The sequence below is a fragment of the Talpa occidentalis genome, unplaced genomic scaffold (assembly GCF_014898055.3).
Source record: "Talpa occidentalis isolate TD23 unplaced genomic scaffold, MPIMG_talOcc4v2.1 talOcc4.14, whole genome shotgun sequence".
In the NCBI taxonomy this organism is placed as follows: Eukaryota; Metazoa; Chordata; class Mammalia; order Eulipotyphla; family Talpidae; genus Talpa; species Talpa occidentalis.
The window spans coordinates 79,526,340-79,540,192 of NW_023601433.1; the positions used below are offsets into that span (position 1 = coordinate 79,526,340).

At 45.4% G+C, this 13,853-nt stretch overlaps 1 protein-coding gene across 1 annotated transcript in view; it reads right to left on the reverse strand.

The window, feature by feature from the left end:
• Positions 1 to 13,853, reverse strand: part of CCDC60 (coiled-coil domain containing 60) — a 145,584-nt gene that overhangs the window by 37,313 nt on the left and 94,418 nt on the right. Inside the window, exon 3 of the mRNA XM_037511078.2 lies at positions 4,293 to 4,463. Coding sequence (XP_037366975.1) covers positions 4,293 to 4,463 — 171 coding nt within the window. The remainder of the gene's footprint in view (positions 1 to 4,292; positions 4,464 to 13,853) is intronic.

Below are 13,853 nucleotides of genomic sequence, written 5' to 3' on the forward strand. Positions count from 1 at the left end.
TTTTTGTTCATGACCAAATCTAGCCCATAGAAACGTTTTAATTAGTTCTCTCTCTCTCTCTCTCTCTCTCTCTCTCTCTCTGTGTGTGTGTGATTGAATCAGTTGCTTATATATTTTGAAATTTATGTTGGGCACAATGAAATACTATGTTGAAATCTGAACGTCTAATGGGAATGAACTAGACAAAGAGTGAAGGGGGATCAGGAGTGGAAAATGCAAGGTGGGGGCCTCCCAGGTGGGCCTAGGGGTTAAGTCTTAGTGCTGTCACCACTACAGTCTGAGTTTGATCCCCAGCCAGGGAGGTGACGCCCATGGCTCAGCAGACCTCTCCTGTCTCGCCTGCTGCTCCCCTCAGCAGTGTATTTCACATGCAATGAAATCTGAGGCTCCGGCCACTGTAGACCTGTGTCTGGCTGGCAAGAGACCAGTGGGGTCCAAGATTGGGGACCCAGATTGAGGTGGCCGCCTACTCTGCGTGAGGTGTGTTCCGGAGACTTAACCATTCCGTCGTCCCCCTGCAGCCCGCCTTACTAATTCATGATACTGTGTAGTCCCTAAAGGCCTTTTAATTTCTGAGCTCCAATTTAAATACCTTCACTGGTTTAATCGCTGGTGGGTTGGTTCCCCGATCCGCTCATTTACTGCACATCTGTGTACTGGGAGCAGCAGATACAGCCACCAATAAGGCAGACAGGGCACAGCCCCTCTCCGCCGGTGCTCCAGGTCTAGAAGCCACATATAGCCGGGCCTACAGTTGTGATAAGACTGAGTGTGAGGGTATCTAGTGCTTTGACAGCCCCAGTAGGGACGTTTGGCTGATTGGAGTTGGGGGTAATTTCCTGGAGGAAGTTGGGCAAATTAGAAACTTCTGTCCAAAGTTCTTTGATGCTCTTCCAATGAGGAGAGGTGGGTCCTTGACTCCTTCTCCTGGAATCTAGGCTTTGTGAGTGTTCGAGCTGGATAGAATGTGCCAGAAGTGGTGTGATGCTAATTTCTAGGCCCCAGGCCCCAGGAGCCTGCGGCTTTTATTTTAGTTATGTCTTGGGAAGTTTAGCTCTCTCAGCACCTGGCCACCGCCATGTTGGGAGGAAGCAGACAGCCTATGACGGGACTCAGAGGGAGAGGAACCAAGGTCTCTGGACCTCCACCCTGGCTGAGCTCCTAAGTGACAGCTGACCCCAACTTGCCACCCACAGGCTTGAGCATCCTGGAAAAGGATCCTTCTAGCTGCCCTGGTGAGTGCTGGCTGGAGCAAGATCCATTTTCTGCCCCACTGAGCCCAACTCAGATTGCTGATTTGTGAGTGAAACAAGTGTTTGCTGTCCTAATGAGTTTTGGCATGCTTGTTCACAACAATAGTAACTGGAACAAAATGAAATATTATCTTGAAATCTGACCTTCTAATGGGAATGAACTAGACAAAGAGTGAAGGGGGATCAGGAGTGGAAAATACAAGGTGGGGGCCTCCCAGGTGGGCCTGGGGGTTAAGTCTTAGTGCTGTCACCACTAAGGTTTGAGATCGATCCTCAGCCAGGGAGGTGACGCACATGGCACAGCAGACCTCTCCTGTCTCGCCTGCTGCTCCCCTCAACAGTGTATTTCAGTGGATCTGCCTTTTTGCTCCCTACTCTGTCTCTGGTGAATCCTCTCACCCCCACATCTCTGGCCTACACCCCAGTTCTTCTATGCAAACCCCTCCCAACCTTAAAAAAATAAGAAAATGCAAAGGGGGCTGGGGCAAAGGGAGCCAGAAGGGGCTACAGGCCAAGGGCTTGCCTACCCTCAACCTGTGGTGCCTGCTCAGGCTTTTGTCTTGCATGAGCTGGGGCAGAGGACAGGAAGCTGGGACCACATTAGGATTTTACCTTCCACCTGGGACTTGAGGGCCAAATATGGAGTCACAGAGTTAACTACAAAATTAGACTCACATTTAGGCCCCCGATTTCCACTTCCGTGGACTCTTTATTCAACCCTGAGCTGAAGGAACCCCCCAGCAAACATGTTGGCTGGCTAAGTTTCCCTGGATCACCCGCATCCCCCCATGGTTTAGAATACGTGGGGAATAACTCAGCCTTTACACTGTTTCATCTCTAGTTTTCTGTCTTCTCTCAATTATGATAATAAGACAAATTCTTCTTTTGTTTTTTCTCTACCTTCTCAGCTGAATTTGTGGCTGTAAAACGAGGCAACTGAACACAGCGGGGACGCTGCTGGCAGGCAGGGATCTTTTGGGGCCTGCTTTCCTTTTGTGAAAATTTTGCAGTTTATCAGACTTAAAAACTTTGGTCTAAAAGAGCGTCTCCTATTACGGTCTTAGATCCATAGGATATGATCCCTTTTGCTTTTATAATGCAATACTTCATTAAAAAAAGAATTTGCTAAAGAACACCTGAATTTTGGATTCTTCAGTGATTAGAATTAAAGTCATAGAAGCATAGCTGTTAGATGTGAGATGCCTGCCTGGAAATTAAGATTTTTTTAGCCATCAATCTCAGGATTTTAGGTAACGGAAGCCCAGGGAGATCATATGCACTTGATTGCTTAAAAATTGCTGACAATAACCAAGGACATACGCCTCAGGTGCCAGCCTCTGTGTGCTAAGCGTTATTTCATTTAACCCTCGTTATGAACTGGTATCATTCATGTGGGTGAAGAAAGCGAGATTCAGAGAGGGCTAGCGACTTGTCAGGACCTCAGCATAGCTCTTAACCTCTGCTCTGTATTGAAAGGTCGGGACAATCTCCTGATGCTATTTTGTAACTCCAACCACCCCACCTGCATTTGAAGGCCCCATCTGGTAATGGCCTCCAGTTTTATTTTAATAACCAGCCTTGTACAGCTCATAAAATCCACCAGTTAAGACGTAGCCAGGCCAACACTGATGGGAGGAGCCACATCATACATATTTAAACTTATTAAACTTTAAATAAACCATGTCTCGCTCACTGAAACATGAATTGGAGAGGGAAGAACTGTGGTCTATGACTGTGGATTAACAACCCCATTCAAACACGGAACCGTTAACATCCAAACTATTTAAACAGCCTCCGGGGGATCTTTAATGGTTCCCCCCCCCAACCCCCCTTACAGCCCCTGTTTTGTTTGCCTGGTAATCTGAGCACAACTCCTGCAAAAGCAAGAGCCATGAGTGAGTTTGTTCCTTCTCTTTATTCCAGGGAGCGGGTGTCAGGGGGCTAGAGTCACCAGGAACCCCAGACTCCGTGAGCACCACTGGCTCAGGGAAGGTAGAATAGGGGCTGAGGTCTTGGGGGTCCTCATGGAAAGAGGAGGAAATTTGTACTTCCCTGGTGGCTTAGGGGTTAAGTCTCAGCATTATTACCTCTGAGGCCTGAGTTCGATCCCCGGCTAGGGAGCTGACCCACATGGCGCAGCAGACCTCTCCTCTCTCACCCACTGCTCCCCTCAGCAGTGTACTTCAGTCGGTCTGCCTGTTCTGCTCCCCTCTATGTCTCTGGTGAATCCTCTCACTCCCTGCACTTCTGGCCTGTACCCCAGTTCTTCTATGCAAAAATTAAAAAAAGAAGAAGAAGAAAGTCCCTGGTCTGTGAGTGACCTCTGCATCAGGGTCTTAGAATTCTTTCCAGGTTCCCCGTCCTCCCCCTAAACGAGAGAATGAGTGGTGTGAAATAATAGAAAAAATAGGTATATATACATATGTATTCCTATAGATGGCATTTGAACTGATGGTTGTGCTCCTTTGAAGCTCCTGAGGCTGGCCTTTGAGTGGTTGGATGGAAGGGACTCAAGTCTAGACTGGCTTGCATCCTTTTTCCATTCTGAAAATAATGATTCTGGCTTTTGGCAAAAGGTAACTCCACTGTCCCCTCCTCTCTCAGCCCTGGCCCACCCGGCTAAGCGGCCATGCTGGCTGCGGGAATTCCCTGCGCGTATCTGTGGGTTTCTAGTCAGGCCGATTTTTGTCACCTGAACTTCCATTCAGGAGTAAAGATTATGTTGAAAAGTCGTGTCTCTTGGGATTCTTTCCAGGTTTCTCCTTCACCCCCTAAACTTGAGGGAATAGGCGTGTAAAATAATAGAAAAAAATATATACGTATATAGGGGCACCTAACACAAAACAGACTGTTTAGGGTGTGGTTCGGTGGCATTTGAATTGATGGTTGTGCAACCATCACCCCAATCTAGTTCCAAAAAATTTTCATTCCCCACCCCCTAAGAGACCTGGTCCCCACTGAGCAGTCACGCCCAGTCCCTGCCCCCTCTGCTGTCTCTCTCCCGTGGGAACCTTGGCTGCTACTGATACCTCCACTTACATCAGAAGATTATCCCTGTATTGGATTTCCGAGAGCATTTTGGCTGGTTGGAATTTATGCCTTTCTTCTTCTTGCAGCTTCCGAAGTTGCTGTTGTCGTTTTTTCCGGGCAGTCTCCTCCCTCAGCATGGTGAAATACCCGCGGCCTATCTTCACCGATTGAATCATGATGCTAAGGGTTGGGGGGTGGGGGGGTGGGCAGAGGAGAGAGAGAAGAGAGTTGACTATTAGGTCTTACCCTGTTGTCTTGGAACTGCTAACCCCATTGTCATGTCTGATAATCATTCTTCTCCCAATGGATTGGAGCCTGCTGCCTTTAGAACTCCAGAGTTGACAGAACTGAGCTTGAATTCTGAATCCATTTCTTACTAAAGACCATGAACGAATTATGTCATCTCTCTAGGTCTCATTTTTTTTATCACTCCATTGTTCAACAAATATGTGTAGAGCGACTACTGTGTGCCAGGCACTCACTGGGGGCACCAGAAGGTACCTTAGACCTGTGGCGAGTTTTGGGGCCTCAGTGGCCCTGCTTTGGGCCAACCCTGTTTGGCTGGATGTATTGTATCTATTCTTTCCCTGCTCTTCCCTTTATTGCACACTAATTGTATCAAAGTTATTTTCTATTGAAGGTCTTACACATTAGAGTATGTTTTGTCTTGAGGCAGCAGAACCTATTTAGAACAGGCAGGTTTGGGGGTCCTGGGGTATCCCTCCTTCTGCCTGATAACAATTAAAGACCTAATTAAGATGATGTCACATTGGAGTAGGGTTGCTTCCCCACCCAGTCCAATATGATGGACGTCCATATAAAAAAAGGGGAATTTGGACATACATGTGCTTGCAGAGAGGATGGCCTGTGAAGGTGCAGGCAGAGATCGGGTTATGCTTTTACTGGCCAAGAAATGCCAGGGAGTGCCACAAACTGCCAGGAGCCGGGTGGGAAGCCAGAACAGAGCCTTCCTCCCCTCTTAAAAGGAACCCTCCCTCCTGACACCTTGATCTTGGACTTACAGCCTCCAGCTCATGAGCTGATAATGGTCTGTTGTTGAAGTCCCTGAGTTTGTGGTGCTTCGTTATGACAGCTGAGCAGACTCATCCAGTGTGGTCAGATACCCATGACTACGCTCATGGAACAGCCTGCCTCTATCGTCTTTGACTGTGAGGCCCACAACATCCTTATGAAATTAATTTTGTAGTGACAGGCGGATGGTCTGCGCCGCAGTTAATAAAAGGGGCTTGAATACTGTGTACCAGGCTCTGGGCTGGACACTTATTATGTGTCCGATTCTGTATCAGGTGCTTTATTATGTGTCAAGTCTTGTTCAAGGTACTGGCAGTACAAAGGTGAACGCCTCTTACAAAGAGTTCACTGTTTTTGCCTCTGCCTCTTGCTTGTTTTGTTGTAGCAATTAAGAGGCTGGCAAGAGATTTGTTTGACTGTTTATGCCCTTATTTTAAAAATGATTAGAGGCAGAACATTAAAACAGTGAGAAAGGCAGGAGACAGGAAGAATAAGACTGACAAAATCAGTTAAGGCAAGTCTCAAAACCCATGCTGCAGTGATCTCGTGCACAAACGTGACCAGAGCATCTTTGTGGCCAGTGCAGAAAGGGAAACAATGACCATAATATTTAAACAAACACGGGCCTTTTGAGCGATGCCCAGCTGTTTCTGGTGCTGAAACTAGGAAGAGACTTCTTTCAAGAACCTATACGGGGAGGCCACCGTGAAAAGCCACGTCAGTAGTAAACCTCCAGATGCAAAAGGTGATGGATGTTTTTGTCTGTTCACATATGGGAAGGGCTAGCGAGCTGGTGTTGGCCAATTTTAACAAGCAAGCAAGTTCTCTGTTGGAATTGCAGCCCCCTTTCAACCAAGCAGTCAGCCCAGCTGCTCAGTCTTCTGGAAAGACCCGGGTGAGAGATGAACAGAGCTGTGGGGGAGGGTCTGGGCCCCCCTGTCAGACACTCCAGTCTATTCTGGGAGCTGTGAAGTGCTCCCCTGGTACCACGGAGACCCATTTAAACATGCTTAATATTTTAGCCAATTCCCATTTAATTCCCTGTATGTTCCCTACATTTTCTTCATCATTATTGCTGATTACCAGGCTATTTGTGTGAAGGGAGCTATTTGCAGGGAAGAGCAGTTTTTGCCTTTAAATCCACTCACCCGGGGGCCTCCTGCTCACTGCTTTCCACAGTGTAAAATTCCCCTGGCTCACATCGCGAGGGAACAACGAGGAGCAGAATAATTAACTGCGTCAGGCAAGTGAAGGAAGAAGCAGGTTATAAAATGGAAAGTTTCCTCTACTCAAGGCAACTTCCTCTTACCCGATGCGTGGGGGCGGGTTTTTATGTTTAAGGGACATATGTTCTCTGTTTGGGAGTCTGTATGTCAGCTGACGAAAGAATGCTCACTTCAGAGACAGGAATACTCTCAGTCGGGCTTAGGTGGGACAGACCGAAAGCACAGGTGTGAAGCAGCTTAGCTTCCACTCCCAAACACCTTTGGACTTGATGGTCAGGAAATACAGTGGTGAGGCTGGCAGGGGTCAGCCTCTGGATGGGATCCACTTTCTTAGGCAGGCTCGAAATCTCTCAGAACCAGAGCCTCTTCCTCTTCAAATGGGGTTGAAGAAGAGTGTAGAATATACCACCCCCCAAACATGTGTTTCTGGCATTTGGATTATATTGGGTTATTTTTGAGACTGCAGACAGAAGAGCAGCTCTGAAAAATCTAGTAGAAGTGGCTGTTTTGCAAGGGAGCACTTATGTTTATAAGGGAAATTTCCATTTGAAAGTGAAGGGTGGGGCCCCCCAACATGTTCAGATTGGCCTTTCCAAGATAAGTCACTTTGAAGTGGGTTATTTTGAGCCAAAGTCAGTTGAAACCCTTGCAGACTCACAAAACATTTTTACCATTCCCTTAACTACCAAAAGAAATGAAAATTTCGGATCATACCCCGAATTAGAGTTACTACCAGAAATAACCTTTCTAGCTGAAAAACATATGGAGGAAATAATTACAGATCTTCTGCTCCTAACTACATGCGTCTTAGTCATTCTCTTTGAAGTCCCCAGCCCCTACCCCATTTTTTAGTTCAAGGATATATACCCCGGTTTTGCCTCAGAGTCTTTGGAATTCTCACTTCTATGTAGATTCCGTGTATGTGCGGAATTAACTTACTTTTTCTCTCCTCTGTTCTGTCTGTTAATTAGACTACTTGATCAATCTGAGAAGAACCCAGAAGGGTACAGGGTAGTTTCTTCTCCTGCTTGGCAGGCTGAAGGAATATTGGCAGATAGGACTTGAATGGAAATTTGGAAGAAGCTTGCTCTGTGGGGTCCAGGACAAGAGCAAACTACCATCTTGCTGAACTGAGAAGTGTGAGAAAGGCTTGAAATAGACTTGAGTCTGGCTAATCTCAACCTAGGTTAAGCAGCCCAAAGTTGAACCTACAGACAATGAGTAAGGAAGAAATATTTATGGAAAGTCACTGAGTTTGTTACACAGGGTTATGATGAAAATAGCTGACCGGTATCTCATCCATTGTAAGTTGCACCATTATTTTATGAGCCACAAAGAGGGGAAGAGCCATGGCAACTAAGGTAAGAGATGATTATATTCTGCACCCCCAGTTCAGAGATGTTAAAATGTGAAGAAAAGAATTTTTTCTCTGAGATCAGATAAAACATAATGTTAAGAATGAAATTGCCTCAACCCTGAGAAAAGGTGGTTTGGAACAAGATCTGGAAATTAATAGCCCCTTCTGAGAAGTAGCTAGCATATCTGATAAAATATTTGAGCAACTCTCTGATGAGAAGAAAAGTCCTTTCTGGGGTGCTAGATTTACCCACACAGCTGGCCAGCAGACTTGGAAACAAGGCTAATAGCCTTTAACCAGCCAATGCTCCCTACCTTCTTGCTATTCAAAGTGTGGTCCCTGACCCAGCAGCATCAGTATCATCTGGGAGTGTGTTAGGAATGCACAGTCTCGGGTGCCCTTCCAGACCTCTCCAATGAGAATATGGATTTTAACGGGATTCCCTGGGTGATATTCACATATACATTGAAGTCTGAGAGGCAGAGGTCTGCTGCCTTTTCCGCCTATTAAAAACAAAACCAAAAAAGCTCTCTCCAGAAAGAAATCTTCCAACTGGCTTTATTAGAAGCCTGATTCCCTTGTCTCAAGTTTGAAATAAAACTTTGACACATACCAGCAATCAGTTCATCTCAGAAGGCTCTTTAAACCTATTTGTTGTAGACATGCTTACCCTTGGAGGGCACTCTGTTTGCACTACGTCTCCCATTATCCAAATCAGCCTCCATCCCCAGGGCCCCCAAGGAAACTAGGACTGAAGGCATCTAACACAGACAGTCCCAGCTGTCTGCACAGGAGCCCTGCAAGCAGCTGGGAAGTCTTGGGAGATGCTGAAGGGAACTCAAGCTCAACCCTTCCATTATGGGGGACACGGGATTCACCACTGCAAATCACTTTGTTAAAAACTAACAGCCCAGATGTACTTAACAACAACAACAAAATCTTTTAATGTTCTTATGGCTCTGCATCCAGCTGGTTTTCACTCACATTTTCCGTCTCCTCTGCCTGCAAGAAATATGGGGCTATAAAGCCAGGGGTGCTTGGATGGGAAAGCAGAATGACATTAAGATGAACAAACACTCCTTGCAATCCGATGTCCTGTTCTTGCAGAAGGAAATTGCCTACACGGGAAATTTTCACTTAACAAATTTTACTGTTTTCAAATAATAGCAAATAAATCAGCTTCTTCCCAGATGTGAAGGCTGGGAGAGCCCACTTCATCTGGCTTGCTCACACTTTGCTCTGTCAGCCCACCCAGACATATTGATTTCAGAGGAGGAGAGGGCAAACGTGATGGAATGAAGGGATCTGAAACACCATCCTTAAATTCTTGATTTTTTTCAGTCAACCTACACAGGCAAATTAATAACGCAGCCCCCGTTCAAACGCACAGAGCAAAAATATTTTGCATTTAAATTCCTGCATTAGAATGCCCTGTTTATACAATAACTTAATAAATCTAGCCTGGCTCCCGAATTGACAAGAAGGTGAGAATCATTCATTAAAATGCAAATGCAATTGAGATGAAATTTGGAATACATTTATTACAGTAATTGAACTTCAGTCAACTGTAGTCACAACACAGATTTTGAACTGCCTTTCAGACAAAAGGACGCGTTGTATTTTCCCCCTCCCCAAGTTAATATCTTTGTCAGCATGCAAATTAAAGCCATTTCCTGAGTGCTAATGATTTGCAATGGAGGATTTCACTCTCCTTTATAGGGCAAGATTGCCAGAGATAAAGGTCAACTGCATACACAAAAGATTGCTCTGGTAGCATATTGTGTATACAGCAAATTGATTGCAAACATATTCTGAGTGCTTATTGCAACCACATTCTTATTAAATCACATCTGAATACCTCTTTACCATCCCTTGGTCATTTGCTAATTGTGATGCCCAACAATGGGGAAATTTTCTGAGTCAGGATATCACTTCTCAGACCAAAAGTTTCCAATGGGATGTCTCGCTTTTCTGAAGGACTCAGCCCAAAGGGAAGGCCCCCTTCGTGGCTTCTTTTTGATCATAAATCAGATGGAAGAAAGATGCTACTGGGACTGTGATAAAGGGACAGAAAACTTGACTCTCCATGGAGAAGTGACTTTAGCTTTTTCAGTTTTGTTCTTTCTTGTTCCTTTGCAAAATTCATGTGGCATTACTGAGGTCTGGGCAAACAGCGCACTGTTGGAGTGCTTCGGCAAAGGTACCAGTGTGCTGTGCAGAAGTCACTCTAAGGTAGCAAAAACAATTTCTTTCACTTGCAAAATGAAGAGATTACTTCTGTTTCCTTTACTCTCTTTATAGGCATTAATTGATCATGAAGTCAATTAATTGATCATGTCAAATATCACCTGTCTTCCTGTTGCCACTACCTATCCAGAAACAGCCATTTATTACCTCTATTATTCTCTTTTTTAAAAGATTTATTTATTTATGTATACAAGAACTGGGGTGCGGGCCAGAGGTGCGGGGTGGGGCTGAGAGGATTCACCAGAGACAGCATGGGGAGCAGAACAGGCAGATTGACTGAATTCCACTGCTGAGTGGAGCAGCAGGAGAGACAGGCGAGGTCTGCTGTGCCATGTGGGTCAGCAAACTGGCTGGGGATGGAACTTGTGCTGCAGTGGCTGCTGATAGCTTCATAGTGCTGAGACTTAACCCCTTGTGCCACCAGGGAGGTCTATTACCTCTATTATTCTTAGTAGCTTCTTACCTGGTCTTTCTCTCTCCCAATCTATCGTTCACCTGTCTGCCACAGGTCTCTTAAAATACAAGTCTCATTTTGCCATCAGAGTGCTCCACATGTTAGAGGAACAGTAAGGAGCAAACTCCAGTGAGTGAATGATGTTCTCAATGGACTTCACCACCATCTCCTCACTGAGGAGATCTCAGGCACCAAAGACTACACCTTCCAGTGTGCCATGAACCTGACTTCCTGAACAGAGGACCTTTGGGAACTCTGGGTAGAGTTAAGCAGCCATGTATGGCTTAAAACTGAACACGTGTGTATTTACTCTCTTGCTTTTCCTGCTTCAGTTTGCACCCTGGTGTCTCAAATCAGACAGTGCTGATGGTAGGGTGTGTTGACCAATTAATCTCCCCCTCTCTCGTTCCATCTTCTCATCCCCCTTGTAAATAAACCTTTTTTAAAAAGTTTCTCTCTGCATGCCTACTTTTGGGGCTTGTCCTGAGTTCTTAAGTACAAGAGTGAGGACTCACAACTCAAGACATTCCTTTTTTCCCTGGGGTTTACCCTGTGACACAAACCCTTCAGAGACTTCCCACTGTCCTCAGAATGAAGTCTAGACTCCTTTTCATGGAAGCACTTCCTTTAAGATCTGGGCTTTATCTCTACATCCTCAGACATTCATTTTCATCTCTCTGCCCTCAAAATGACTTCTTCCTGCAGCACCTTCTCCCCCTTCTTCACTTGGCTGAGTTCAAGTCTTGGGGTGAAACTGTCCGCTGTTGACCAGTACTGCGATTTTTCCCCTGACCCCAGCTCCAGGGTAGCTCAAGTGCCTCCTCTGTGCACCCATAGTTCCCCATGCCTGAGTGTTCCCCATTTTTGAACTCCTTGCACTATATGGTGATTGCTTATGTCCTTGTCCACTTTTCCAGGTGGACTGTGGACTCTTTGAAGACAGTGGCTGGCAGAGCATAGGAAATCAGCATTTTCTGGGTTTCCTTCCCTATTCCTTTTTTCCTCCAAATGGGAGAAAGTGTCAGTTGCCTCCCTAATATCCAGTTCTGCAGATTTTTTATAGCAATAGACCACATTATTTAGGGTATCAAAATGCCTGGATTAAAAAAAATCAGTACAACAAAACAAACAACAACAAACAGAACTACATCGCCATCATCAACAATATCACAGTTGTCATGAAGGACTGCTGTTACAACTCTGGCTTTGCACACAGCTAGATGGGTGGTTTGGGTCTGAGCCCCAGAGACTTCTGGGAAGTGGAAATTGGTTCAGATGGTGAGCTTAGGGGGTTCCCTTCCCTGAGGATGGCAGAATGAGCCATCTAATTAGGCCACAATTATTCTGGGATTTGGTAAATTGCATTATGCAATAATTCATAAAGGTCTGTGAATCAACTGTACATAGTGGTGGTAGGATAAACACTTGGTTATCATGTAAGTAATAAAATTTATTAAATTAAAGGGTTGGGGAATTAACCTCTACTCTGATGAATAAGATATTACATGCAGGCAATTTCTAGTTATTTGAAGTAGTTTTCTTTTCTAGGTTCTTCCTTTGTTTAATCTCTATCTCAGATCTTCACAAAAGACAATGAAAAGGGTAGAAAGCAGAAAGAAGAAAAAGAGAAATGAAGAATTGAAATAACTCACATCACAATCTGATAGATGTTTTAAAGGGAGACACTGCTAATAACAGCATGTTATAATCAGACCTATGGGTTTAGGCAAAGTGGGATGGACAGGAATGTCAGGTAGCGAGCCAGCTTCTAATTGTGACTCTGCCAATGACTGGCTGTGTGATTTAGGCAGAAGACTTAGCCACCCTTATCTATTAACTAGATGATAAAAATGACTACTACTACCCACCCCCCCACCAGAACATGCGTAAATACCAATTATCACCAGAACATACGTAAATACCAATTGGTGACACTGTGGAAAGGCTTTCCTACCAAAATTCTTTAATGTCTTAAAACAATTCCCCCAGGCAACTGTGAGTAGCACTGTCTGCCCAATCCCATAGTGAGGAAACTGAAGTACTGAGAGGTTCTGTGTGTAATGCCAGGTTACCCAGATGGGGCAGATTCCAGGCTGGGCCAGGCCTCAGTCTGTCCTCCTTGTCTGTTCTGTAAGATCATACTATCTTATCTGATTTGCTGTGGAAGATGAAAAGTGATGAAACAGAAGTGAAAGCATTTTAAAAAAAAAGGTCCTGCCAATATTAGCACATTCAAGAAGTGGAAATTCAAAGCTGCTTTATAAAGTGACAGGAGTGGGCCTCGCCCCCTAATCACATTACTGCTGACTGCCAGGGCCGCAATTAGAAAAGCAAGCCCTCTCATCAGCACAGGAGCCACACACAGATGAGCAGGTGATGAGTGAAATTAAGATGCGAGGAAGCTCTATTTCTATGCAGAGCAGCTTGAGAGTTTGACTAAACTAATTTCTAGAAATTAAAAATTTTAAAGGCAGAGAGCATATTCTGTCCCTCACTCTGGCCCTTCCCCACTCTTTGACATAGAGAAGGGACTTAATATTATTTTTGATCCTCAATAAGAAAATGGCTAGTGGATTCAGTGAAACACACGCGCGCGCGCGCGCGCGCGCGCACACACACACACACACACACACACACACACAGGATCATGTTGATGAGTTGATCTCTTGCTGAAGGTCAGTTCTATTCTTACCTAGCCCTAAAATTAGAGACCAGCATCTCCAGGCAATGTTTCTCATGATTCACATATTCACTGTCGGTATTTATCTAATCTAAATCTCTTCACTGCTTGCCAATCTTATTTCCATGTATCCTGCCTAATTTTGGGTACACATTTAATTCCTTCCTTCCTGACATTTTCATTGGACATCCACTAGGCTGAGGCGCCATGGGAGGCTGAGGAAAGGGGCAGCGTCGAAAAGCTTTGACCTCTGCCTTCAAAGAATGTGCATTCAGGTGACATTTAAGGGCCAGAGTCTCCATTCCTGGGACTCAGGGCTTGGCATGGGGAATCACTGGCCTGACCTGACTCCGAGGCCTGGCTGAGAATCGTGGAGGGGAGATGACCCTTGGGGAGCCCACACCCTTGTTTTGCAAATGTGGAAACTGAGGCCCAGAGAGAAGAGGGGTCACAGAACAACTCAGAGCCAGACTTGAGACACTGGGGGTCTCCGGAGTCCCAGGCCAACGTGTAACTGGGTGGTTACCAGGAAAAGGGGAGGTTTCAGGTTTCCTGTCCCACCCCAGGGAGGGTG